At 42.9% G+C, this 27762-nt stretch overlaps 1 protein-coding gene across 1 annotated transcript; it reads right to left on the minus strand.

The window, feature by feature from the left end:
• Positions 1-221: 221 nt before the first annotated feature.
• tmtc4 (transmembrane O-mannosyltransferase targeting cadherins 4) lies at positions 222-10186 on the minus strand. Its single transcript, XM_035175383.2, has 18 exons — positions 9710-10186; positions 9390-9580; positions 9166-9281; positions 8558-8774; positions 6744-6831; positions 6446-6546; positions 6093-6185; positions 5720-5881; positions 4321-4523; positions 3838-4012; positions 3294-3425; positions 3104-3183; positions 2907-3014; positions 2647-2788; positions 2397-2511; positions 923-1035; positions 688-757; positions 222-494 (listed from the first exon to the last, which is right to left on the minus strand). The coding sequence occupies exons 2-18, from the start codon at positions 9549-9551 to the stop codon at positions 346-348; spliced, it is 2226 nt and encodes a 741-aa protein (XP_035031274.1). The 5' UTR covers positions 9552-9580; positions 9710-10186; the 3' UTR covers positions 222-345.
• Between the last annotated feature and the right edge of the window lie 17576 nt (positions 10187-27762).

Here is a 27762-nt window from a genome sequence, read left to right on the forward strand (position 1 = left end):
AGATGTCATTGTAAAACTATGAAACCTCTTCATATAATATATATCTCACACAGATGGAACCAACAATATACAGTTGACCACTAACAAACATTTCCTTTACTCTTAAAATCTCAGAATTTTAATTCTTCAACGTGAATATAATAATACTGTGTTGTACTTTTCCCTTTAAGCAGCGGATGAGTTATTTCTTTTTTTCCAAAGAACAAAACTAGAGCCTCGTGAACAGATCATGGTTTTTATTTCCAAATGGTACAAAGTCAGAATTTGTCAGTTAAAAATCATACCGAGTGAAACAATGGAAAAAATCTAGTTTTACAGCGGGGGCATGGATCCCAGAAGGTTCCTTCAGGGTGTGCTGCGTTTAAGTTGGTCCAGTTTACGTCGCAGCATGTTGTAGTTGTCTCTGGTCCCAGGAGCCTCGGGGTCCAGCTGTAGAGACAGCTCATAGTGTTTCTTTGCCAGCTCCAGCTTTCCCCAGCGATGATACAGCACCGCTGAGGAAAAAACAGAAACGCTCTTCAACCTGAGAAGCCACTAAAATTCTAATAGATTCTTTTCATTTGGTGCGTTCAATGTAGGCCTGCATGCATGAGCAAATGCACGGTTATTCATTCAGCTTCTGAGCACTTTGAATCTTTCATCAGCTGTGTAAAACATGTGATACAACCAAAGCTGCAGTAGCCTTACCTAAATTGCCATGGCAACCAGCAGCATTTGGGTTGATCCGAAGAGCTTGAAGGAAGAAGCCCTCGGACTCCTGAGGAAAAAGAAACACCAAACTAAATTTAAAACACTGAATTTGCTGTACGAGTGAGAGAAATGTGTCACTTCTGTACTTGAAGCAGACATGGAGGATGATTTATCAACATGCACACAAAAAAAATCATATTCTGTGTTGAAAGTTTATACTCAGCTGACTGACCTTGTATTTCTGTAATTTCCCCAGGACGTTAGCCAATGAAAACATGATCGTGTGGTCGTTGGGGAGGAGCTTCAGAGCCTCTCGGCCGATCAACTCTGCTTGAGCAAGGTTACCTTAAAGACAGAAGAAACAGACAACAACGATAAGATATCACATATTCCTTCACAACACGCATACAGCCGGACACATGCATGTATTTGAGTGAAATCTACGGAATATTTTATGCTACTAAAAGTGTGTGTTAGGATTTAAATGCAGTTAAAACCCAGTGATACATTAGTAATAAAAGCTGGTATACTGGGAACCTGACTGTTTGCTGTATTTGTCAGCAGTGTCGAGAGCAGAGTTTTTCCTTCTCCGCACATGGAGGAGCGGTTTAGTCTCCTAATTAAGGTTGAACACAAGGCCCACTGAGTTATTGATCTCTGTCACAGACACGTCTGATGTCTGGCCAGAAATGGAGAAAGAGAGAGAGAGAGCGAGGAGAGAGAGAGAGAGAGAGAGAGAGAGAGAGAGAGAGAGAGACAATGACGGTCATGTCCTGAGTCATGGCCTGTGCCCTTCAGACACAGCTTGCCAACACACGGCTACATGTGTGACTGTGTCTGAGTGCATCTGCCTGAATCGACACTGATTCTGCCTTTTGTTTGTGTAATGATCAAAACAAAAGAGGGGGGGTGAACACCAAAGAGAAAAGAATATTCCCATTTCCTTGCTTTTTGAAAATGACACCTATTGTTCTTCTTTTCACTCTTTTTGTTGGGGAGCTGGGGAGAGGGGTAGAATTATTTCTGTCAGATTTGGGGAACAAATGCTGTGGGGGGACTCTGAGGGGGCGCTGTTCTGGCTGTGCTTGCCCACGTTTGATCAGGAGCATACTGGGCCCTGATTGGACAGTTCCAGTGCCCTCCTGGGAGACTCCGCCCCCACGGGAGCGGCTTCTGACAAAACGGCTCGAGCGTTTGGAAATCAGAGCATTCTCCACACGGCAGGGAAGAGTGCCTTCAAAACTCACAACACAAAGCTTTAATACATAAATTTCAAGCATTGCTGATTCCTGCTCTTCCGGTCTAATCTTGTTGGCCATTTAGATTTCCTGCTTTTCTAAAATAACAACGCCGTGTTTCTTGGCTGTTCATGCTGAAACAACATTCACCAAGGACCCAGAGTCCTTTATAGTAAGAAAATAAAGTGTATAATAAACATCTGATAATTTCAGAAAATGGGACAAAATTATTATCATTATTATTGTTACAGACATTTATTGAGTAAAAAACATCCAATTAGTTGTTTATTCTGTAATCATTTTAGGGATAGGATAGCAGGTTACAATCTTGAGGTGTGATTATTATTATAACTATTTTATTTACCAAAAATATATATTAGTATTATATATATATATATATATATATACACACACACACTAGTACTTGATATTCTGTATCGTATTTGTGTGTGGATTTATTTTTGCTACCAGTGTTGTCCAGCAGAATGACCATGTTGTTCCACGCCAGGCTGTGGTCAGGTTTGAGTACGGTTGCATTCCTCCATGCGTTCAGGGCATCCACATGTCTGTTCTGGTCAGCATACTATCATGAAAGGAGAGAAAAAATAAAGGATAACTGCTCTACAAAAGTATTTCTGTGTCTAGCAAAAAAACTAATCTACCACAATACAGTAGTTTTTTTCCATCGTCAATTTTGTTCTACACCCTGGAGTCTCACCAAGCGTCCCAGGTTATAGTAGCAGTCTGGGTATTTTTTCCGGAAGCGAATGGCGTTCTTGTAGCTGTGCTCTGCTTCCTCAAATTTCTGTAGGCTGTTCTGAACTATTCCCAAATTCATCCAAGCAGCAGCAAAGTCAGACCTGCACAGATAAAAACATACAGTTCCATCAATAGGAGCTTTTTTTTTTTTTTTTACAGGCACCAGTGAAATGAAAACTATCGTGTGTGTATTATGATGTTCATTGGTGTTGGACGTACTGAATAGAAACGGCTTTAGATAGAAGCTGCTCTGCCTCGATCAGTTCATTCCTCTCCTTCAGGATATTCCCCAGGTTGTTCATGGCGTGGACGTATGTGGGATGAAGCCTGAAAGTCACAGGAAACATGCAGCATGAAGTCAACTTACTGACGTGTTTGCAGTTGACTGGATTACTGATGTTTGTGAGGGGACGCACCTGACGGCCTCTCTGTAATATCCAATAGCGGCCGTTGCATTTCCTCTGTCAGCCAAGTTCTTACCAACATTGTAATGGACCTGAGGAATCAGCCATAAACATACAAGACATCTGAGTGGGACTTTACATGTTTGGTTGTAATTTATTTAACACCTGTGTACAACAAGGCAGAGCATTGATTTTTTTTTACCTTGGCATTGAGGGGACAGACAGAAAGGGCACTGGTGAAGAGGCTTTGCTCCGACCGCCACTGGTGACTGCGGAGAGCGCAGCGAGCTACATACACTGACAACAGCACAAGCACCGACACACACAGCAGCTTCTGTAACATGGAAGAAAAAAAGAAAAGAAACGGAAGACATTTAACAACCACCGACTGTAAGTCATTATAACCCTTCAGCTCAAAAATGAATTCTCGGTGACTCAGAGTTAACAGCCTGCAAAAATGTACCCATGTAACACGTGGACACCACCTGCTGTGTTCATCCCTTTATAGGTGAGTCATTAGTCATCTCATGTCTGTCCCTACTCCGCCTCACCGAGCCACTGAAGCATCACAGTCATATTAACAGGTGGTTAAATAAAAAGCGTTTAAAACCAGCACATTGTGACCCGTTGGCTGTGAAACACAAAGGTTGCATCTTTTCCTGGAAACTGCTCATCAGTGTTCATGAGCACCGTGCAGGAGCTTTTATTTTGGTGTGATCTTTTTTTTTGGCACAATTGAGCCCTACCCTGTATTTGCTCCAGCGACAGCAGCAGTGTCCCACGGAGTAGGCCAGCAGCAGGCAGTAGCCGGCCGAAGACAGGTAGAGCACTCTCTCGGCGACGACGAAGCCCACCCGGAAAAAAATGTTGCAGGCTGGCAGGAAAGGGACTACGAGCAGCACCAGACCCAAGGTCAGTGTCCTGGAGAGGAGAACAGGAAAGGATCATATACAGATACATGACACTCAAAAAAGTCTGACGCTATACAAGGAAATTTAGGCTTATCAAACTCACTAAACCACCATACACTCAGGAAACTTTCCTCATGAACCACACACACACTAAACCAGCAGAGCATTTTAGACTCCTCGCACAGCAATGGAGACATGGTGCTGTGGTCACACTGCAGTGGATCTGATACCATTTTCATAATCAAGTGTAAAGTCTAGAGAGGCCAACATGTACTTCCTCTCATCTACAGCGGGTGTGAGATGGCTGTGCTTGCTTACCTCCTTCTCTGGCTGTCCTGCGAGCATAAGGCTTGGCTTATCAAGCCTATCAGGACGCACCAGAGCAGCAGTAGCCACACCATCCTCCAATCAGTGGCTGCCTTAATGAGGGGCACACAGCCCATGGACCAATCAAAACACAGCCACCAGGGACACAGCAGCAGCCAGGCATTCAGAGAGTAGTAGTAATTATAGTTCACTATCTGCCAATCAAAGAGGAACAGGACGGGTGCGGGATGGAGGAGAGGAGGAAGAAGAAGACGGAGTTACATAATTTCAAATTCAGAATCAAGATCAATCACTGTGTTAAAAAATGATGATTAATTACACTTAAAAACATACAAAACAGCATTATAGAATAACAGATTGCAACATAAAGTCTGACTGATTCAGGTAAATAAAGATGATTTCAGGATTTAATGTTGCATAACTTCATTAATCAAAGTCTATTTGTAGAGCACCTTTCATACAGGTTAGTGCAGTTCAAAGTACCTGACAAATCACAGATGAGCCAAAAGATAATACAAAACAAATAAACAAGCCAACAATAAAACACCCTAAAATAGATTTTAAAAGCTAATCATTATGAAAGCAAAAAGCTCAAAATTATAAAAAAAACAAATTAAGAGTCAAAAAGTCAATAAATGGGGATAAAAACATAACATGTACAACATAGATGCAATAAATTGGTGAATAAAATGATGTAATGTCCATAAAGCATACTTGATCAAAGGCAAGGCTGAGGAGACAGGTTAGTAAGCTTGCATTTCAAGATTTCAACACTTGCAGCTGCTCTCGGGTCAGACTGTTCCTGCAGCTTGGATCATAAAAGCTAAAAGCTGCATCACCAAAGGTTTTAGTCCTGCACTTTGGAACAGTTAACTTACTATGAGACATGTACACTTGTGCAAGACCAGGAAGAGCTTTAAGAACTAGTCAAATAATCTTCAAATCAATACAGAACTGACTGTAATGTGTTCCGTTTGTGTTCTGGTCCCGGTCAGCACTCAGGCTGCAGAGTTCTGAATCAGCTGTAGTAGTAGTGGTGGCAATAAAAGCATGCTTCAGTTTTCCTGTAGTGAGTGATTAAAAAACTTGATTAAACTAGAATGGCACTCAGTAGAGCGCATGATTCCGACAAGGCCCAACAGTCCCCTTAAATTCAATCAAGCTGCACCGAATTATACACTCACACATACCAGCCTTCTAAATGTGCCTGATTTAAAAAAAAATGCCCAATCCAGCAATGTTAAAGTAAGTGGTTCTTCCCCGAAACACACCATATCCTTCCACAAGGTTTCGTGAAAATCCATCCAGCTTTTATGTGTAATCTTGCTTAACATCAAACAAACAAACAAATAAATGGACTTGGCTGAGATAATGAATAAATCTTACTTACTCTAAGAAATATATTTTCTGCAAAAGAGGCCGGGTTGTCTACTTCAGTGAATGCTGGTGGTCCTGTTCCCATGATCCTCCAGCGTGCATAGAGCATCAGGAGTCCTCCCAGACCCATGAGAGCCAGTCGGGTAAGCAGCCCGGTTCGTAACGTGTCACTTACCTGCCAGAAAAAGATAGTGACTTGTCAGTGACAAATAGAAATATGTGCTTTTTAGCTACTTTCGAGCACTGTTTCGTGATCCCAACATACACACATCCATATAGCTTTTCATTAACCATATAGAGGATGTGATGTGACATTAATCATACAAGGGCGTGCATAATTTATGACAGAAAGGGAGGAGGGGGTGGGTTTATAAACTGCAACTCACATCGAGTGGATTCTTCCTCAGGAGTAGCCTCTGGCTGAGTTCATACACATTAACATTACAGATCAGGAGGACATCAAAGGCTGCATTCACACCCTGAAGGAAAATACATAGAGGAGGAGAAATGGCATTTAAAATGTATATAGGTCAGCAACTAACTGGATCTTTAGCTCTTATCATACATGTGAAAAAACATGAGACTCCATGTAACCAATTAAATGAAATAAAAATCAATTCACATGTCTTCATTAGATGTTCAACACAAGAGTATTTCTCATGGATCACTGATGAGGTTGCTTTTAAAGATTGTTACTGACGGATAAATCGTTAACCTGCTTTAGAAAAAGAGTTCATACCAACACTGTGATGCCTTGTTCTTTACAGAGCATTGCTGCAGCACACAGCAAGAGGCTGGCCACAACCCACCGGACAGAAAACCTGTCATCTCTGTCACTCCCTGAGAGCACAAAGCCCGGAGAAAGTTGGACAGTTAAAGCTTAAAATAAAAGGTGTTCAAAGATATGCATTGAAAAAAAACAAGAAGCAGCAAAGGGTTAAATGCCGGCACTTTTCTGTTTCTAACAACAGGTATGTGGACAGTCATTTGTAGGGTATTGTCTTGCAGTACATAAAGATGAATAGTTGGATACCTACCTCTGTTGAAGGCTTTGCAGTAGGTGAGGAAAGAAAGCTGGAAGAACAGAGCACATAAAAGATCTGCTCGACCCACTATACCTGCCACCTTATCAGGATGGAGAGGGAAGAGAGAGAAAAAGAGCGACAGAATTAAAGATGAGGCCGAGACAAAGTGGCAGAAAAAGGTTAAACTGCAAAACACAATTCAGAAAAAGCATTAACATGTGCATCCTTTCATAGATTATTATATTTTGTATCACATCCTGCACATCATCTTTTATTTTGCATACTGTATCCAGTTACAAATGGATTTATCATGGAACGGCTTATTAAAAGAGGAAGGAAGAATCATTACCAGCATGGCCTGTTGGTGTGTGTGCTATATAGAGTGTGTGAGTACAGTATAGCTGGCATCCTGGGGTTGCCTTCTTTGATACATACAGCCGACCTAACCCAACAGTCTGCCTGCCTCCCACCCCCCAGGTCTCACCCAGTCCTTGCCCTGCATGATTAAAGACAACGGAGAGGGGGAAAGGCTGCCTTCCAGCCAGGCTTTACAGCAAACACACTAATGCTGGCAGGTCAATAAGCAACCCAACACGGCTAATAGTGAGGCCGGGCTACCGTGCGTACCATGGCTATGCACGCCCAGCTGAGACGGGGCTTTTGTTCTTGGCAAGGAACCACTGCATGTTTAGTATTAAAACCTCTGGACTGGTGTGTCAAGATGCCATGACGCACTGCTTTAGGGACTCCGTGTTGTTAAAAAAAGTTTATTCATAGCCTAAAATCACAAACAGTACCATGTGCAAATGGGCAACAATGGCAACTGTGGCCAACTCATTCCAAGAACAAAGAGCAGAAGCTGACCGAATCTGATACAACGGGTGAGTAAGGCTGCAAGGGAACAAATAGCTGAACTACATATGTGATATTCTATCATGTCTCATACACATTGTAAATATTGATTACATAAATATTTTAAAAAGCTGTTGCACAACAAAAGTTAGACGGAAAATGAAAGAAAGTTAGTTTTTCTCCATCGTTTCGGATGATCTGTCGTCAACTGGCCAAAGTCACAATTTCAAATTGAAATGCATTCACCAAACAATTCTTTAAATGTGTATCTCACACAAATATCGTGTAGAGAGCATTACTTTAATGACAAGTGCAGTCAAATGAGTGTAGATTTCACCTAGAAATTCTGCTTTCATGTCCACAATTGTTTTAACAGTTAAGAGACATACGCTTCTGCTGTGTTGTATCAATCAGTGTGAACATGCAGTAAAAGTACAAACTGTTTTAATGTCGTAGTCTGTATTAAGTCACATGTAAAAGGTACGTCCCCCACTCTGTCTATGTGCAACTCTGAGACAAGGGAACGTGTCAGATAATATAGGGGGAAAAAAATTATCTTCCACTATACTTATTACCCGCAGATATGTGGGACTTTTTTCAGCAAGGTCACACTCACTGCAGTCATGCTGAGCTTTTTACCCAAGGTTTTTAGCATTTACTATAAAAAATGTCCAGATGTGGCCGGGGATTTGTGTACGATGACTAAAAAGAAGGTTATTTTTCTTTTCGCTGGATTTGGTGGTTTGTACTTACAAACTAACAAAATAACTGTACCTGTCAAGGTGAACCTCTCCAAATAGTTATTGTGTTCAATGTAAGCCTTTCAGTCCACTGTTCTGTTTATTCACATATCGTGAATCCTGTCAAACTGATGTTAGTTGGACTAAAACATGTTAGAATTCTGCTGTATTTGTCAGAAAAAAAAAACAAAGAAAAAAACAACAACTTTGAACTTGACTTTAAACTCTGCTTACACTTTCTGTGTGGACTGGATGTGCAGCAAAGAAGAGGGCAGCGAGCAGAGACGTCTTAGGAGCGTGGTTCATCAGCCGATCTTTCTCATCATAGGCCAGTCCACCAATCAGTATCGCAAACACATCAATCATGAGGGCGGATATGGCGGCATGGAGGACAATGTTAAGGACGTGGAAGCCGACAGGGTGCAGGCCTCCCGCCAAGAGGTAGTTCAGCCTGCGAAATAAAGAGGGGGGGAAGATGAGAGAAATCAGTGAGAGAGGACAGATGTGCTGTTATTATGGCTACATGCATTTAACACTGTAGTTAAGAGTGTCTGTCTGACAGAGCTTAAATATGAAGGTTACACAATTGTTCCTAGTCTCTCTTTCTTATCAACCACCTCGTCTCCCCCCCCCCCCAATTACGTCTGCTCATCCCAACCAGTCGAGGCAGATGGCCACCCTTATTGAGTCTGGTCACCAAGCGCTTGCTCATGGTGGGAACTGATGGGTTTCCCTATAATAATGTATAACAATGTAAAGTGATTTGAGATGATGTATTTTGGCGCTGTATAAGTAAAATTTAATTGAGGGTGTGCGTTCGTACAGTAAATGGAAATTCTTACCTAAAAGTCAGGACGGTGAGAGGTCGGTAGGATTTGTGACTCGAGTTGCTGCTCAGGTTACTTCCCCAGAAGTCATTGCTCCAGATGTTGTTCAAGGGTGTCGTTGGTTTCAAGTCCTGGAACAGAAACGCAAAAATCACACCTGTGGACTGTGCCTCTCTCTCTGTGCAGTGTCATGAAGCGGAGCTGCCGTTCTGCGTTGGTTAATCGATCACACGAATCACCTTGTTGTTGACGATCGCTTCGGAGTCGTCAAACACGAACTCCCCGTCATAGCTGTTGATGAAGCACAGGAGGGCCAGCAGGGCGACGGTGACCTTGGCCGGGGCCGGAGCGAGCTTTGGCAGGGGTATGTGGTGATCCCAATAGACGTCAGACAATCCCATGATGCACCGGGTCTTCTTTGGTCATTATTCTGCGTGAGCAGGTGGAGGAACAAGTGCAGACAGAAATGTAAATAAAACAGTGTTAGCCGCCACAGATATAACCCTATACGTACTTCTTAATAATACACATGTGGTTTATTGACCGGGTGGGTTCGTACCTTGAGTTTTCAGAGACATGTTCTGAGAGGTCATCCTGTTTTATGATGATCTCCCATGGCTGCTTCTCCTCCAGCTGGCTAACTGGCTAACCCTAACTCGCTGAATGAGGCTAACACAGTAGCGGCAGAACCAACTCGGTGATCAGCTTTGCGCTTTGTAACCTTGAGGTGAAACAACGACGCTGTCACTCACGATTACATGACGGCGTAACGTGAAGAGGGCGCTGCAAGTTAGCAAGCTAACGTAGCCTGGCGTTAGCATGTCTCGTTAGCGGCTGATGGCTCCATTGTCAAGCGGCGCAAACGTGACGGGCACACGGGAGGATGTGTGTCGGTGACACGCGGAATGTATTTGAGGTAATTTGACGTAAAGTGTGACGTGTTTCGTTCGCAAGAAGAGCTTCGAACGAGGCGCGGACGGAAACTCTGTAAACAAATACACACGCTTGGGCTGCGGCACTTCCTGGTGAGCGTCACCGCCATGTGTTCGTTTTCAGCCAATAGACGCTGAGTATTGGGAGTGACGTCGGTGGTGAACGCAGAGCCTTAACAACCACAGCTGGAATATTTTAATATAAATATTGTGTACATTAATGTAATGTTGTATTATTACCTACCCCACCTTTAAATTATAACGTGTTTTTCATTTATTTTCATTTTCAATTGTTGTATATTGATGTTGTTATAATCATGTTTGTTAGAAATAAAGATAAACAAAATATATATACAAATAAAAGAAGCAGACAGACCAAAAGCACAGAAACACAAATGATTCAGACTAAAATGCTCTAATAATTTATTAATATTGTTAAAATATAACATACATTTAAATCTATTTAGCTGAATGCATACACTCCTCATCCCAACTTTCTTCACTTTCTGGTGCTCCATCATTTACAGTTGATCTTGAAGCATCATATTCTGGTGAAGATGGAAAGTTTCTGAAAGGTTTTTGCTGAGGATTTAACTTGAATTTGGATTCTGTTTCTATAAAATTGTAAAATCGAATTTTTATTTTCACCTTCTGTATATAAATGTATTTACCTCCTTAGGTTATGTTTTTACTCTTGTGTGTTTATTGGCTTGTGTGTTGGTTTATTTGAAGGCTTACACACAAAAGAAACAACAGAACCGATTTCCACCAGACTTGGTGGAGGGATGGAGCCTGAGCCTGGAAAGAACCTCTTACATTTTGATGCAGGTGAAGGTTAAGAATCAGATCAAGGAATTTGTTTCACTTTCCTAATCTGTGTTTTATGAAATATAAATCAATTGGTTTATCAAATTTCCACAATAACAACTAGACAATCATGTGCAGGATTGTTCGTTCTTGGTGGAGTTATCCACTCTGCTGTCTTTTCTATTTTAATATTAGCTTACACACCGCTGCAAATAATAAAGTTGTTCAATTAGTTTTTAGCTGCTTCAGTTTCAGACTAAATGACATGAAACGACTTGGCTAAATTAGTTTACATTGAGCCATATGAGTTATTTGTAAAAATACATTTGTATTTTTCTACTCAACATGTCTGCTGAGAAAATGTTCTGTTTATTTTGTCTTTTCTCTACTGTGACATTTTTCTTTCCCTGTGTTTTTGTGAAGGTTGAATAGTTATTCCTCTAGAATTGATTTCTTTTGTTACCATTGTCTCTCTCTGTTTTTCTCTTTATTTACCTACCTCTGCTGCCTCTGCCTCTGAGAAGAAGTTATAATCCAGTTATTGATTGTCCTTCCTCGTTTCCCCCGTTGCAGAGCAGATGAACCATCAGATCAGTAACTGGTGAAAAACAGTGCCAAGGAGGCTTGTCTACATCCAACCACACATGTGCCTGCACACACATATTCAGCAGGTGATAGCAGCAGTTTTGCACGAAAAAGCGTCTGCTGCTCTTGTTTTCTCCATCCTAAGAACATGGCTGAACTGAAGCAGGTCTGTGAGGATGAATGATCCAAGTTTAGGTTTGATTTAGGTAAAGGTTTGCAGGATTATTTAAATTGAAACATGCACAATTACAATTTAACAAATTATTGTTATTAGCTTAGTTAAACACATTGTGTCCGTCAATATATGTGACTAGATGAAGATCAGATCACAATTAATGAACATTTCATGCAGACAACCAGAGGGTTCATGTACTTTTTTCTTCCTCTGCTTCTCCGTCATAGATCGTACAGCTGTCATTTCAAACGAGGCTCATCTGTTGTCAGTCGTAAGATATGTTTAGCGGAAGTAAGTGTTAATGGAACGACAAGTGTCTGTAAGAATTAGAGGTGCTGATGTTGTGGAGAGGCCCATGGCAGGCTCTGGGATTTTGTGCTCCATTTCACCTGTCATTGCTTAGAGAAGACGAGGAATCTTCCTAATGGCCAGAGCCAGGGGCCCGGAGGGGGGGACAATTGTCAAGGGCACATTCTCAGACCTTTAAAATGGGTCTCAAGGTTGGTTAGAGAAGCAGACACTTATTCTTTAAGAAAGCACCCATAATTAAGGCCGTGCTTCAAAACATCATCCTCTGGTATCTGAAGAGTCGAACACACTTTTTCTGGCTGCAACTCATTTGGTGAAGCTTCAAGTTTTGAAGGATACACTCAGAAACAGAGCTCATTTTACCATTGGCGCCGGTACACTCCCATAATTGTTTATTTATTCATCTTTTACTTCTGTCTTAGATTTCACAAGCTTTTATCAGAATTTTTACCATCTCTGCAGGAACAAGGTTAGTTCTGCAGAAGCATTTAGCCCCCCAAAATCGTCTAATTACCACCACATGCAAAATGCATGAAGTATGGATTTCATCTCCTGGTTCCTCACCCATGTCAGTCAATTGGAATTCATGTTATTAGCATCACTTCCAGTGGGCCGGGCAGGGTGGAGCAGATAATGAGGGAGGATGGTCCTCTTTGGAAGATCTCCCGACCGAGATGCAGGGAGACAGGGGGCCGCCAGTGGAGACCCTGTCAGGATGGGTCCACTGTTGTTCGTGATCATGCAGAAGGGGACAGGCATTGATTGTGTGCAGATAGAATCACAGCAGATAGGAAAGGTCAGGGTCAAACGGCGTGAAAGTGAAGAAATGGTGGAGCATCACGCGATGTCCCGAGATGAGTGACGCAGCCTGCGTGTGCTTTTCAACATTAGCTGTTAATCACAGCTGGCACAGTTTTCTTTTCTCTGATCACGGTGGGCGAGGTAAAACCATATTCTCCAATGTTTTGTTTATGAAGGAAAATGTTTGCTAATGGTAGACCAAGTAAAATTTGTAAAACACGAACAGCGGTGAAATGTTTCTTATCTGTTTTACTGATTATTGATCTGGTAAAAATAGATGTGCTGGAGCTGAAACTTTTTTAATAAAAAAAAGGGAAGTAATTTCAATAATGATGATGTCCTGGGGTAATTTGAGTTTACACCATTTACATCTCAATCATCAAATATGTATTAGTTTCAGAAAATGAAAATGCTTTGTTTAAAAATTGCCTCTCTGGTTATTGAACAGAGTCTCGCAATCAGTGGTGAGCAGAGGATGAATTTACACAACCCCAGCATGGCAGCCAGATACAAAAGGAAGTGGGGTTGGCAGAATATTATTTTGAAAACATGCAGTTTTGTTGAAGTGGTTGTAATATTGGTTTACCTATAAAATGTCCATTCCAAAAGTAATCAAGTCTAAAAATTTGATTCTGATGGTTCATGAAGAGTTCACAATCATTTTGTTTAAATTTAATCCGACTCATGGAGGGGGCAGGAATAAACTGAAAACCACGTGATTACATTTTGATTTGCATTGGTCATTTTCGAGATGAGGACATGAAATCTCTTGCATAGATTATATCTGTGATACATGATGATGTTTCTCTGGTGCGGTGTGTGTGACACCAGCCATCGGTTTGTGAGCTGCTGTTTTGAAGCCTCGTGTTGGCCTTCTGTCCAGCGCCATCTTGGTTTTTTGAGACCAGAAGTAACCATATTTGGAGGGTTGGGGGTGGAGCCTGACTGTGTGTTCGCATCTGTCGACATACTATGTCTACATCTGCGACCTGCACCCATTGGACGGTACAAGCTGTCAATCACGTGGTATCCACTCCCCAATGCATGCAGTGCTTTCTCGTCTATTTGGCTCTAAATGGGACCATCATTTACAAAATGGACATCATGCTGTATTGCAGAAGACTTGAAACTAGAGATTGAGACCATAAACTTTGTGTGAAAATGTTTACTGACGTTATAAATCAAGTGAGAAGTAGAATTATGGACTTCTATAGAAACGGACTTCTTTTTTTAAACCCCTGGAGTTGCCCTCTGCTGGTAATTTGAGAGAATACAGGTGTCAGGCACTTGCCATTGGCTTCACTTTCCGGACCCGGTGACCCCTGTTCCACACGTGATAGTTTGGCGAGGGGTTAATGTGGACTGCTACACCAGAGTCTATGTGCACGAGTCCGGGCTTGGATCATGGTGAGGTGCATATTTGGGCCATGTAGTTTAAAGACTCCTCACAAGCTCTTTCTCTGGTTATCTAGACAAAGCACAAGGTCAAACCTAGTCCGTCAGTCATGGTCACACCATCACAAATAACTTCTTTACCTAATTCCATTGTGCTGAAAGCTACTTCTTATTGTGCTTCCTACAGCCTTGGTTGCTTTGAGAATCAAGAACCTTTCCTTTTGTACAAATTTGCCCCATTAAAGTCACTGTTCTTGGAAAACATTCCTATTTTTGTCTGGGTGCCAGAGGTGGAACAGACATCTACAACAAGGGTGAGCGAGATATAATTGACTTTAAACCAAGTACTGACTCATCACTTGTCACACGCCCCATCCGAACCTCTTTAAAAGGCGCTCTTCCCTTGTTATTTGGCTGCGAGCTGCAAGCCTCACCTTTTCTGATCAAAAGTTTCTTATTATCACACTTCCACCAAACTTCTCCTTAAAGACAGTATTGTATTGTTACACGCGTTTCATCTCCTCTAAAGTTCTTGTAAGCGACTATTGATGTGCCGGAGCTGAACCGTCTCCTTTTGAAATTCTCCCCTCAAAGGTGCTAAATCCAAATCTTTACACAATTGAGCTGAGCCTCGGGACTTCATGTGAAAATCAAACGCCGTTTCCTGCACTTCCAAAGGTCTTCATCAGGAGCTGCTGATGTTCAAGGCTCTTCTAAAGCTCCCCCCGCCAACCTGCATGTAAGAACTGCTAATTTGCTCCCTTTTTTGTCACTCACTCTCGGTACATGTGCAGCAAATAAAATCCGCACGGGCATGAGCAGCATCACAGTAAAGTCCCACACGGATGCCACAAAACTGACATTACACAAAGAAACCATCATAATGAACCGTTTCTCTGTATCCCAGAGTGTTCATTTCCCAGCTGAGGGTGCTCAGCTTCTTTTCAGCCTGCTCTCTCATTTCCTTCTGTTCAGCAGCTCGGAAAAATGCAGCATGTTCTCTCAGACAGTGGAAATTCATTTAGCTTATATAACAAGCCCACCGAAGGATTTAAAAAAAACAAAAAAACTTCTAGCTGAATTGAATCTCGCAGGAGCTGGTAAAGCGTGCATTCGGTTATTTGGATTTGGAGAAACCTACTGCAAAAATCTGTTGCTGTAATTAACTAGATGCTGACACCGAAGCCTGGTCAGACTAGAAACAGAAACTAGAGGGCTCCTCAAATTCCGCCCCCTCGCCAACAGATTCTGCATATTCACATGCAGAATCTGTTCGTAGGGATTAAAGGAGAGGTAGCGCACACACTGAATACTGCAAGATCCCACATGGTTAATGTTTAATGCAATGTTTCGACCTTGAAATTGGAAACTGACAGCTTTTATAATTCCTGAGAGTTACAACATTCATTATTTTTTGTCCGTTTAGTTTGTTTGACTCCTACTGAACGGGTGTCCATGGAACGAGGTGGATGGATGGGATGTGGGCCAAGAAAGCACCCTTAACATTGTAGGATGGATCCAAACAATGGAGCAGGTTGAGGATGTCTTTTTGTCTTTCTTTAACTTTGCAGGTTTTTTTTGTACATTTTACCAATTTTCCAGGGAATCATTTGTGGATATATGGAAAAAAAATCATGCGTATTTAGGAAAATTATATCTCTGAGGGTGTGCAATCTGCTGAAGCTTAATTAAATTTAAGGAAACTGTTGGGCCTTGGCATAGATATGCGCTCTACTGAGTGTCTTTATAGTTTATTCACAGCAATAAAAATATGAGTGTTGTAATTCAGGTTGTGTAATTAGGCTGTGCAGGCACTCTGCAGCTGAGCGTGAAAACTGTTGGACTGTCTGTCAGATGCAGTCGGAGGACTACCTGTGAAAAATCCTCAAAAGAACCGCGTACACGGAATCAACCCGGCGATCGCATGTGCGGCTACATACAGTCAAAGCCTCGCCTTGTAAGAGAATGACATCAATACAGTCAAGTCCGCTGAAGGTGAGTCATCTTCACTTTAATTAGGTGTGTGAAAGCTTACAGTAATTCCATCCTTGTCAGGGTGCTGTGGCCTGTATGAGGAGGGTCCCCTCACAGAGGATGGTGATGGAGAAAGGTTTGCATTAATGAGGGGAAACACAGCGGGCAGGAGCCAGGAAACTATCACTTAAAGAGCTAAGATGGCTGCTAATATCTATTGCCTACAGGAAAAAGAAGGTATGAGATGACACATTATAATAATGATGCCTAAGTGCAAAGTAAGCATCTTACAGTAAAACAAAGTCAATTTGTTCTTAAAGAGCAAACTAACTGTAAGTGAAGTAGTAAAGTATTTTTCAGCTGGAAAAAAAGTTTGCAACTTCGTTACAATGCCAGTGTGTCAAATAAAACGTTATTATTTTTAAAGTCGAGTTGCAGTTTCTTTTATTCTTCCTCTTTACATGTCAGTAATATCTCTACTGTGAGAAATGTGAGAACATCCCAGTTTCATTTAATTGTGCTGTATGCTGAGGATGAGACAGATTCTGTAAAATAGATTTTCACCCATGCATTCATCTATTATATCTATACCGCTTATTAAGGTCTCGGGGGGGTTAGCTGGAGCCAATAGGATACATTATTTGAATTATAAATACCAAAGGATGCCATAATTATTTTTTTTTCAAAAGCGCACACTATTCCTCTGAGAAGTGGGGAGGGCTCATCTTGGCACAGCTGGGGAAACATCCAGTGTGGATCCAGTGGTGTGTGTGTGTGTGTGTTACTTGCCAACTTAAAGGAAAGAGAAGACATGACTGCACATTAATCTGTGTTCACATTCGTTTGGCATAAAGGCCACATTTCAAGCAGCTCCTCTGTTTAATGACTGCATCCGTCATTCCTTACATCTGAGTTAAAACAGATTCTGCTTCTTCCTACACACTAATTCACCCAGTGAGTGTGTGTGTGTGTTTGTGTGTGTGTGTGTGTGTGTGTGTAGTTCCCTGCACTTTTCAGATCACTGGCGGTGGAGGATTCTTTTGTTCTCTACATGAGGCCGAAGGAATGGCGATCCTTTATGATAAAGGCATTCACATCAATATGAGCACCCAGGGGACTGGCATGCATCACAGAGTCACCATGGAGGACCTCTGCAGGTAGGTGTTCTGATCACATTTACATTTTTGCTGTGATGGCATGGCTACATCTGTACTTACTGCTTTCTTGTGTCTGTTCCTTGTTGCTGTTCACATGCCAAAAAAATGTCACATTTATTTAATGCTGTTTCAATCAGGATGTTAGAATAAAGATGTTCTAGACTAAAAAACCAAAACAATACAACATAATATAATGTTGTTGAGCACACTGTGTGCACAAGCTGCAGCTTTTCTTACATAAAACCAGACCTGTTTACAGATTACAGCATGCACGGATCTTGTCTTCTCAAAGGGCGCTACCACTTAACTTTCCCTTCTTGGCAGCGTGATTGAATTAATTCCATTTTAGTTAGGAAGGCACTCAGTAGAGCGCATACATCTTCCAAGGTCCAACGGTCTCCCTAGATTCAATCAAGCCGCACCAAATTACACACACTCATAGATATCAGTCCCCTAAATGTGCCTGGGAAATTGGTGAAAATGTCAAAAAACGTCCTCACAAAAATGTAATGACTTATTTCTTTGTCATTATCTCATTCTTCTACTTTTTGGGGTTTTCCGTTCTGTAGTTTTGGCAAAATCCTGCTGACAAACAAACAAACAAACAAACAAACAAACCAACAAACCAACGGACAGAGATGAAAACGGCAAAATCAATCTATCTAATAATTCTAGAAATCATCTTATCTGCTTAAGTGACGATAGTGACGTTGGCAATCACGACAACAGCGCGTTCACTACAACGGTCGCATTGATGACAACGGCAGCTGATTCTCCAGTTTTGTGGTTCTGTGAGTCTCTCGGTTACTGCTGGTCACTTTTACAGGCAGGTCTAGAATGGTCACTTCACCAGAAAAGACAACGATGAGTAATGAGGAGAGGGGTTGTGGGAAATTCTTCTCGACAAAGTAAGGTATTCATGATAATCTCCATACATTCACCAACTTCGACAATTCTTCAAAACCTGCAGCCATCAACAGAGATGAAGTCCTGTCCGGTTCCATCAACTTTACCCGCCGCCTCCACAGGTGTTGGTGGCGCTGCCTTCCCGAGTGACGGAGCCATCATAACACATCACAGCTCAGAGCGGCAGAGTGGCAGCGCCCAGCCAGCCTACTGTACAGTGTATAGGCCCGTGGGCACAAGATAGCGTGGACGCTCAGGTCATCCTCAATGCCAGGGGTTGACTCTCTTAGGGTATGGCAGGACATTTTGTCTCCATGTGACCCCCACTGGGTCCCTTTCGAAACAGGGGTCAGGATTGGAGACGAGGAGACTGGCTGGAGGAGCAGAAAGGCCAGAGGGGGGTTTGTAGAAATAAAAGAAGGGACGTGTGAGACCTGGCTGTGGTTAAGTCGACTCGCTCTGCACCGCGGCCCCTGCTGTTGCCTTCTCCCTGGTGTTGCTCACAAAAGTGTTCCGCCAAAAACCCTCTTGTCGCCATGGCACCCCAGGCCCCGGCATGATTGACACCCTGTCACATTATCTTATGACAGCGCTAGTGGAGAGAGGGCACAGTGAAGTGATACTGGAAAGTGGCTGGGGACTTGCACGCAGACACACTGAGACGACACACACACACGCACACAAACGCACACACACACACATGCCTGCACACAAATGCACATATACAGCAGACACAAGCCCTGAAGACACCCGAAGGAGCGCAACACACATCGGCTTGTGTGCACACTCATGCACTAGAGGCAGAGTTTTACCAAACACAAGGGAAGGTTCACACAGGGCCGCAGATGTTTTGCATGTTGTGTGTACATCGCGCTCGGGAGACGTGCTATTTTAGGCAGCAGGGTGTATGGAACAGTCCACTGATTCCTTTATGAGATGAGCATCAGCTTCTATAGCTGGAGGTAGCTCCGGGCTTTTATTTATGGCACTCTATACCCAGGAGATGCTCCATTGTGGCACTGTAACATCTCTGGCTTACGTATCAAGGAGCGGTAAATCATCAAAGAGGCCTAAGAATAGATAAAAGTCGAGCAAGGAGAGTTAAATGTTTATCTTATCTTTGTTCTAATGTTAATACGCTGCGAGGCTCTGTGAAAACAGTACTGACAAAGAACAACAGCGGGGTGATTAGGAGAGGTTATCAAAATGGGCGTTAAGTGTGGGTCGATCTGTTAGCGACGATGCAGTAGGGAGTATTTGAACTTGTCTTGGAACAGTAGATTTCACTGCGGCTCGTTAACCAGGAGCCTTAAACTTTCACAACCTACTTTTGGTTTTACTTCCTGCCCCCTGCAGGGTAGTATACTTCCCCCCCCAAAAAAGAGAAAATCAGGAGGTCATCGCGACTTTGCAGAAAGCTGTAATTGCTTTTGCGATGTAGGTAATCATGATTGTGTTCTCTGCATGTCAACCACCAATCGAGCATCACACAGTTGCAGACTTTTAAATTATCTCATGTAAAAACTGGAACTGAAGATTTTGCTGACCAGTTTCCAGCCGGATTTGTTTTCACAAAAGCCTCTTGAAACATGGTGGAACAACAACTAATTAGGCACTATTTGCTCTTTACTTTGGTTCTGGGAATGCGTTGGTTCCTGGCACTGGTTGGGGCAGAGTGAAAGTTTCTTCAAAGCCCACTCCTCTCCACACAGGGTTATCATGTCCTGCATCTCATCCCAGGCCAGGCGGTCACCGCCACTTCCTCTCGCTCTAGATTCCACTTCCTGCCCATGAGTATTTTCCGCCACTGTGATTGTTTGCCCCGCCCTCATGTGTCGCACCTCATCGTCTCCCCTTTGTCTATGTGCACCCGTCCCTCCGTCCCATTTCGTCTTTGTTCCCTGAGCAGCCCTTGCCGTCTCTTTTTGCTTAATGTGTCCCCGTCCCTCTTGTCCTAAACACCTGTGTACCAAACTATTTTTACCTCTGATTTATCTAACCTGACTCTGCTTCTTGTGTCTGTACTGTCTTCAACAACTTCTGGAAGTAAATCTGAACATCTGCCAACAAACTTTAGTATTTACCATTGAAACCTCACAGTGTGACCACAAAACACAAATATGATATATTTCCGACCTCTGTCTTTGTCAGTGGTTGTTAGGGACAGGCTGATGTTCCTTGTTCTCCAAATAGAACAGACAGTGGTAACCCTTTCTGTAAATGGGAGTCGCGGGGGGGCCGTTGCCAGCAGTGGGCCACCAATGTTTGTCCACATGGGTATGACCCCTTTTGAGGGCCAGGTCAGGGCAGGCATGCCGGCAACAGCTGGGCGAGGATGACGGGTGTCAGACCACAGCACACGTCAAAGCCCAGACCTGCATCTGACAGCTGGATGACATTGAACTGGGAATTAAGGAGAAACGTCCTGTTGACCGAAATCCACTCTCACGATTGCGCTTGTGATAAATAATGTTTAGATTATACAGACACCTGTAACATCTAACCGGTCTCGGGCGGATGGAGGATGCAAACATTGATCTTTTCCCCATCAATTATTTGGCAGGTGTATTGAGCACAGTCGGGTTAATACAGAGTCCCCATTAGCATGGGAGGCCCACTTTAAGGGTTGATATTCATCCACCTCCGTCTCTCGCACTAAGAGGTGGAGGCTTTCTGTCAGGGTACCCCCTAACCCCCTATTGCCCGTCATTCCATTTCCTAACCACCCCCCTTCCCCCATCCTCTTTTTCCCTCTGGAGGCCTGCATTAAACATAAAGACTCTGCATGGATGAGTGAGTCAACAAATTACCACAGCCAATAAATGGGAAAAATGATCTGCCACCAGTCTCTTATTTTCTCTCTCTCTCTCCCTTTCACTCCTTCTTTCTTCTCTGTACTGTTTTCCTCCCTCTCTCCTCCCCCATTACCTTACTGTCCCCCATTAGGTTATTGTCCCAGGCTTTTAAATAAACATGATCTTAGCCTGAGCTTCTCCTTATTGCATTTAGATAGAGGGTCCCTGCTCATGCTTGACTGGCTGTGTCCATCAACTCGGGGGGGCCTGACTTGCTGCAGAATCCCGGTTAATACACATGAAGCTGCTACAGCTGCTGGTGTAACCTTTGAGTGTCTCCTAAGGAGCACAGTGATATTTGCACTTAATAAAATTATGCCTACCAGGAGAATATGCCGCTGACATTTGCCATTTGTCAAGTTGAGGTGGCAGTGAGGCTTTATGGGTCATTAGTGTTCAGAGGAGTCGAGAGCTGTTTAGCCTGCAGTTGTCCGTCGCTGAACACAGGAGCAGTATTCGTTAAGATCATATGTAACCGCCACATTACATGAAAGTAGGCCTTTCACCCTTTTACTGTCACAGCACCAGTGTTTCTATTTTTCACACAGCAGGAAGGAAATAAGCTCTTCATGGTAGCGCGGGGTCGCATTTACTTGTAAGTAAATCTCGAGCTGAAAAGTAGTGATTTTATCATCTGTGGCAGCTCTTTTACTCCAGAGATCTGACATCGCAACCGAAGAGGAGGAAGAATCTCCTCTTCACATCTTGGAGGAAGAGCTGTGAATCAATAGGGCAGCATGGTGGTCCAGTGGTGCAGCACTGTCGCCTCACAGCAAGAAGGATCCTGGTTGGAATATTTTCTATGTAGATCTCTCCCCGTGTCTTTTAGGGTTTCTTAATCCCACAGTCAAAAGATTGTGGTTAGGGTAATTGGAGACTAAATTTACAGTAGATGCGAATGGCCCATTGGCACTGCAATACGCTGGCGACCAGTCAGCTGGTTCCAACTCCCCGTGCGACCCTCAAAAGGTTAGGTGGTATAGATACTGGATGGAAAGGGATGGAGCCATCCGGGGCAGTGATAGTAACTTTAGCCCCATGGTCAAGTGAATGTTGCAGAGGTCTTTCACTGTGACAGTCATGCTGTGGTTCCGAATGTTGTTTCAGGGCAAAGGAAAAAGTTTGTCCTGTATCATTAACAAATGACGAGTCACTAGTGATCACAGCTCGCCAAGGCCGTTTGTGATTTTGTCCCCTGTTCCCTGGTTGGTTTGTTTGTCAGCCAGCGATCGATTTCCACAAAAGGATGGTCATGGGCTACGAAACAGCTCATTAGCTTTAGGTGTGGATGTGGACAAAGGGGCGAATCCAGGAATCTTTTGCACATTCTTTTTCACAGTCTTTTTCACAGTCTTGTTGCACATTCTCACTGTTTTCCCAGGGAATAATTAATGGGTCTTAATGAAAAATATGAGGCATCTTTACAGGACTGATATCTAGGTGTTTGCAATTTAGTGTAGCTTGGTTGAATTTAAGGGGACTACAGGGCCTAGAAGTGTCTATTTGAATAATTTTTTTCTTTGACAAAATCATCCACATCTTCCAACATCTTTCTCTGAAATGGCAAAAATAATTTTTCAATCCATTTCCGAAATCTAAATGTACAGCACAGACATAAAGTGGAGGTGACTCATTCTCTGTAGCTGCCAATGGTGATTTGAATCCTAGAATATGTGCGGTTATGCTCACTTGACGCAGCCATTGTTGCAATGCTGATGAAGTTGTTCTACTTTAATCAGGAAGTATATAAGAACGTTGCTTGTTAAGTGGCCTGAGCTTGTTTTTCACGTTTCTAAAGTGCATCTTTATTCTAAAATTATATTTCAAGTCATTAACAGTAACAATGAGATGCAGAGGGAATGCATCAGAGACATTACAACGAGCATAAAAAGAATAAAACAGTCATATACAGAGTCTATAAAAAGGCTTCGCTACCCCCATTCCCCATCGACCTTTTCATGTTCTATTCCCAAGAAAAACTGTAAACTCAAGTAACCTCTGCTAAAGCCCCCCAAAACTTCAGCAGCATTTCTCTGTAACATGAAATATTCATGACGAAAATAAGAAACAAAAAATTAAAATATCTTTAGAGATTCACTTTGAAAATCATGCATCAGGACCGGGTGCGGTTTGGTCAACTTCAACCTTCACCTGAAACTTTTGGAGGGAAGTAGGAAGTAGGATGTAGGATCCATTTGTTTCATAGTAAGAAGTTGATTAAGAAAACAGTTCAGAGCCTTTAAGTTAAAACCAGTCAAGTTGTATTTAGAGTAATTAAAATATGCATAAATCTACCTCTTTTTCCTTTTGAAAATCTATTTAAAGCACAATCTCTCTGAATGTCGGCTACTAAGACTATATTTAAAATCAGGGATCCCTTGTCCTCACTCATTTATACACAGGCTGCTCTAAGCAGACGAACTTACACAACATTCAGGTTTTTTCCGGACTCTTCTGGTGGCTTCTGTGTTTGTCTGTGTGCGTCTGTGGAGACAGACTCCCTGTGGATCCCCATCAGTAATAATGAATTGTGTGGACACTGGAGAGGCGCACTTCTGACAGGGGGAACACCACACTAACTTTATCCTGAAGGATGTGGTCAAGCTTTACAAACCGTTTGACGGCGCACTTAACTGACTCGTTAATTACCTCCGTCTGTCTGTATGTTTGTTTGTTTGTTTATCAGCAGGATTATGTAAAATTTACTGAACTGATTTCCACGCAACTTGGACGGAGGATGGGACCCGGGCCAAGAAAGAGCCTGTACAATATGGGGCGGATTTGGGCAAAGGGGCGAATCCAGATTTTTTTTTCATTTTTTCACAAGCAATAATGGAGAACCAGGCCTATTTAGGTTCATAATATCTATGACTGTGCAGATCAAAATACAAATTTGGATCTAGCTGATTTAAATGTAGTTTCATGGAAGGGTGGGTGGGGGGGTGGGGGGGTAAGCTTTTTTTTCAGCGCCTATAAATAGAAATAGAAACCTTTACCTACCACCAATGTGTAGCTGAGATATGAAATTTGGCCTCAGCTCTAAAGCTTGTTTGAATTTAAGAGGACTGATGGGCCTTGGCAGAGGTATGAGCTCTACTGAGTGCCAGTCCTGTCTTCACAGTGTCCAGTGCTCAGGACAGAACCTGCTCTTGAACATGCTCATACTACACATCCTGTTTACCTGGTGTTTATCCATTTAAAAATACAATCCCAATAACATCGGATCATTGTTTTTGCTTGAATAATTAAAAAAATTGATTTATACTAAAAATCCTCAAACCACGTTTAGGTTTTTTCTCGTTTCCTGGCCAGTCCTTTCCCCGGTGAGGAATTAATTGCTGTGAAGTTAACAAACCAAATATCAAAATCTTATTTTCAAGTCAGATCTACACTGTCTTAAAAATCAGAGCTGTGCCAAGCCAAGCGGAAAAGAATCTGTAACATCACACAGTCCATGAAGGACACTGATTTTCACTTTGATACCGTTTGATGTCGTTTGATTTTGTTTGTTTCCTTTTGAGCACGTGTGCACGCGTGAGTCCTTGCATGTGTGTGTGTGTGTGTGTGCCTCACACCTCTTACACGAGTTAGAATTTTTGGAGTCTGAAAAATAGAGAGTGACAGCAGAGCGGGGAGAGGTTACATTTGGAAAACAAACTATATGACAACAGTTTTCTCTTTTGATATCGTGATTGGCAAACTTCAAATGTAGCCAAACAAAGAGGAAGAGAAGGGAAAAAAAATAAATAAAGGAAGCAAAAATATTGAAGTTGTCAGTTTGTACCTGAGTTGTCCAAAACCATCCCATTCTGCAGCCAGTGGGGGTTTCTGTCAGGCGGCGGCAGCCTGCTCTATTTTCTCTGTCATCGCCTTTTCTATTTCTCTGTGTGGATGTTTATGTGTCCTCAGGTCTGGGGCTTTAAATGAGTAGGTTGAACACAGTGGAGGGAGGGGGGGGGGATCACAAACACATATATTAAAATCATTCACAATTTCCAGGGGGAAGGGGAGAGGAAGTGGAAGCAGGTGGGGGCCGACTGGAATTAAAGGCAGCGTTTGATCTGAGAAGAACCTACATGTGAATTGTTGCCATTGTTTTTTTTGTGTGGACGCACAATGTTCACGGCTGCACTAGACCGACTGCAGCCTGTGGTGTTGCGTTGCTATTTGTTTGTTTGCTGTGAAGAGTCTTACGGGGCAGATACAGAACTCCAACGAGAGGAAACACAAAACCAGACCAGTGTGGGATGTATTCATCATGTTCAGAGTTTTACAAAAGTGTGGAGGAAAATGATCTCAATTGTGTGCAGATTTTTCTCTTAGTGCAACTTTCCTGCACAATCGTTGCCTTTTCTTTTGTTGTTTGTACGACACAATGGTGTTTTCTCACCCAGATTTCAGCCCAAGCGCTTCTCCTCTTCATAATGTCACATCCATTTTCTGCTCCCTTGCTCGCAAACACCATATTCATGCACAATTTGACATAATAGCAGAGTTAGAAACAGAAAATTACAAGGTAATGTCTCACCGAAGGCTACAGTCACATCACAAATGCTTGAGGATTGCTCTCTCGCCTCGGTGGAATGTAAGAGTTTGAGCATAGCACCCTCTGCAGGTGGGGATTATTCCTTCCTAATAACACTCTCCCTGCTCGCACCGAAGCAGAGGTTCTCATTGTTACCCTCTCACTGCAATTACAAGCCTTTCTACTTTGATTGGTGGGTAATTGAATTGGTTTGAGCTCGTATGATTTTCTTTTCCGCATTTGCCACTCATATTCTAATCTTGGCTCCGGATCAGACAAAGCCTGTCGCCCAGTAATTAAAGACGCCAGAGCCAGGTGTAGGACCGGGCTGCTGGGGAATCGCAGCCAGATGAATGGGACTGATTAGGTGTTTAGTGGAAATGGGATTTTCTGGCTCAAAGTCAAAGTCGAGCCGCTCACTTGGAGCTCACTGTTCAGTGGGGTGGCAATTGACTGCTGTTGATGAGGTACATGAGGTAAAGGCCTGACAAATAAATAAATAAGGAGGCTTCCTGCATTCTTCACATTTACAAAAGGAGCAAAAATCTAAATCCAACAGATACATTTCAAGCATGAAACAGCCTTTTAAATGAGAAGATTTTCTTTCTAATTAGGCAGAAAACAGCCCGTCTCAGCTCAGTTGTGGAGATTAGCAAACACGGGGAGAACCGGGGGAAATGACAGCTTTGACTTTTCTGACTTGAATTCGGAAGAGCAGTTTGATTTCACCAGAAATGCAGTTGCAAACTCCTAAACTGTGTGGAGGAAAAAAACGGAACTGTAACGGCAAAATAAAATAAAAAATCTGGCAAACTGACTGGGACGTTTTACAGCAAACAGCAGAAATGATCGGGTTAAAGAAGCATCCATTGGTCGTGAGTGAGCGACAGCTGTGGTCAGGTCAAGGTCGGCGTTCTCCGAGCAGCGGACGTGTGCCAGCTGACCGAGTGGAAAATGAGAGTTTCCTTCTCCCGTCACTGAAACTGGAATGGATTTTAATCAACACATTATGCCAGTTGTTAATTGCTTTTGCTGCCTGCTGCTAAAATAATTTGCTACTTTTTTTTTTTTATTGTAGTAGTAGCCATCTGTTTCAAAAACACAGGGACAGGATCGGGCCCGGACCCGGGGTGTATGTTGACACGATATCCAGGCGGCTAATTTGCACGGCCGCCACCTTATTTATGAGGCTAAGGATGTGCGGGAGAGGAGGGGACGCTCCACCGACAACCACGATAGAGTTACCTTATGGAAAAAACATGATATTAAAAACACATAAGCAGGTGCATCGTCCAAAAGCTACTTCACTCTTCATTCTAGTCATATACAAAAAAAAGGAGAAATACCCAGCCACCACTGTGCAAACGAACAGATGATCCTGTGTGCATCTTTTAAAGCAGACGTAATTTTGGCCTTTAAGAACAATGGCGTCCTTATGAGTCTCACCCTGCTGCAACCTCTGTCTGCGCCACCTAAATTGCTCGAGGCTGCAGACACTCTGAATAATGTCTCGATAGATGGGACAATAGCCATGAGGAGCTCAGTGAGAGAAAGCTTTTACCCTTCTTCACCTCAAATTTACTCTAATCAGTCGTACTGTCGAGGCCCACATCACTGGTTTGTGCAGATTCAACTTAAAACGCCTCGGCTCCTGTCTGCCCTGCTCGCTCACGTCTTCCAGCAGTTGTTGTGTTTTACGGTTTTTATGGAAGTTTTTTATTTGAGGTGAAGGAGGGAGTGCGTTTGTTTTACGTGCAGCTCGTGAAAAATGTTCAGGTGCAACTTCTACCTCTGTTGCTATGGTGCTTTCACACCTGCGGAAGAAACACATCCATCCGTTTTGTCCTCCCTCCATCCATCTTCTGTACCTCTTATACTTTGAGGGTCACCGGGGGAGCTGGATCCAATCTCAGCTGACTTTGGGGGCGAGAGGCAGGGTGCAACCTGGACAGGTCACCAGCGAATCACAGGACCAAAATACAGAGAGAAACACGATTCACACTCACACCTAAAGTCGATCCAGAATCTCCAAATAGCCTAACGCCAATCTACATGTCATTGGACAGTGGGGGGGAAGCCAGAGTACCTGGAGAAAACCAACGCACACACACGGGGAGAGAACATTCAAACTCCACACAAAAAAGATGTGAACAGAACCGGGATTGGAACTGGGAACGCACGACGACGCAAT

The sequence above is a fragment of the Hippoglossus stenolepis genome, chromosome 13 (assembly GCF_022539355.2).
Source record: "Hippoglossus stenolepis isolate QCI-W04-F060 chromosome 13, HSTE1.2, whole genome shotgun sequence".
Lineage (NCBI taxonomy): Eukaryota > Metazoa > Chordata > Actinopteri > Pleuronectiformes > Pleuronectidae > Hippoglossus > Hippoglossus stenolepis.

Coding starts and splice junctions, on each gene's coding strand:
- tmtc4 (XM_035175383.2), bottom strand. CDS start 9,551: ATGGGATTGTCTGACGTCTATTGGGATCACCACATACCCCTGCCAAAG. Junction 5,882..6,092: donor TGAGGAAGAATCCACTCGAT/GTGAGTTGCAGT, acceptor TTTTTCTGGCAG/GTAAGTGACACGTTACGAAC. Junction 758..922: donor GGAAATTACAGAAATACAAG/GTCAGTCAGCTG, acceptor CTTTTTCCTCAG/GAGTCCGAGGGCTTCTTCCT.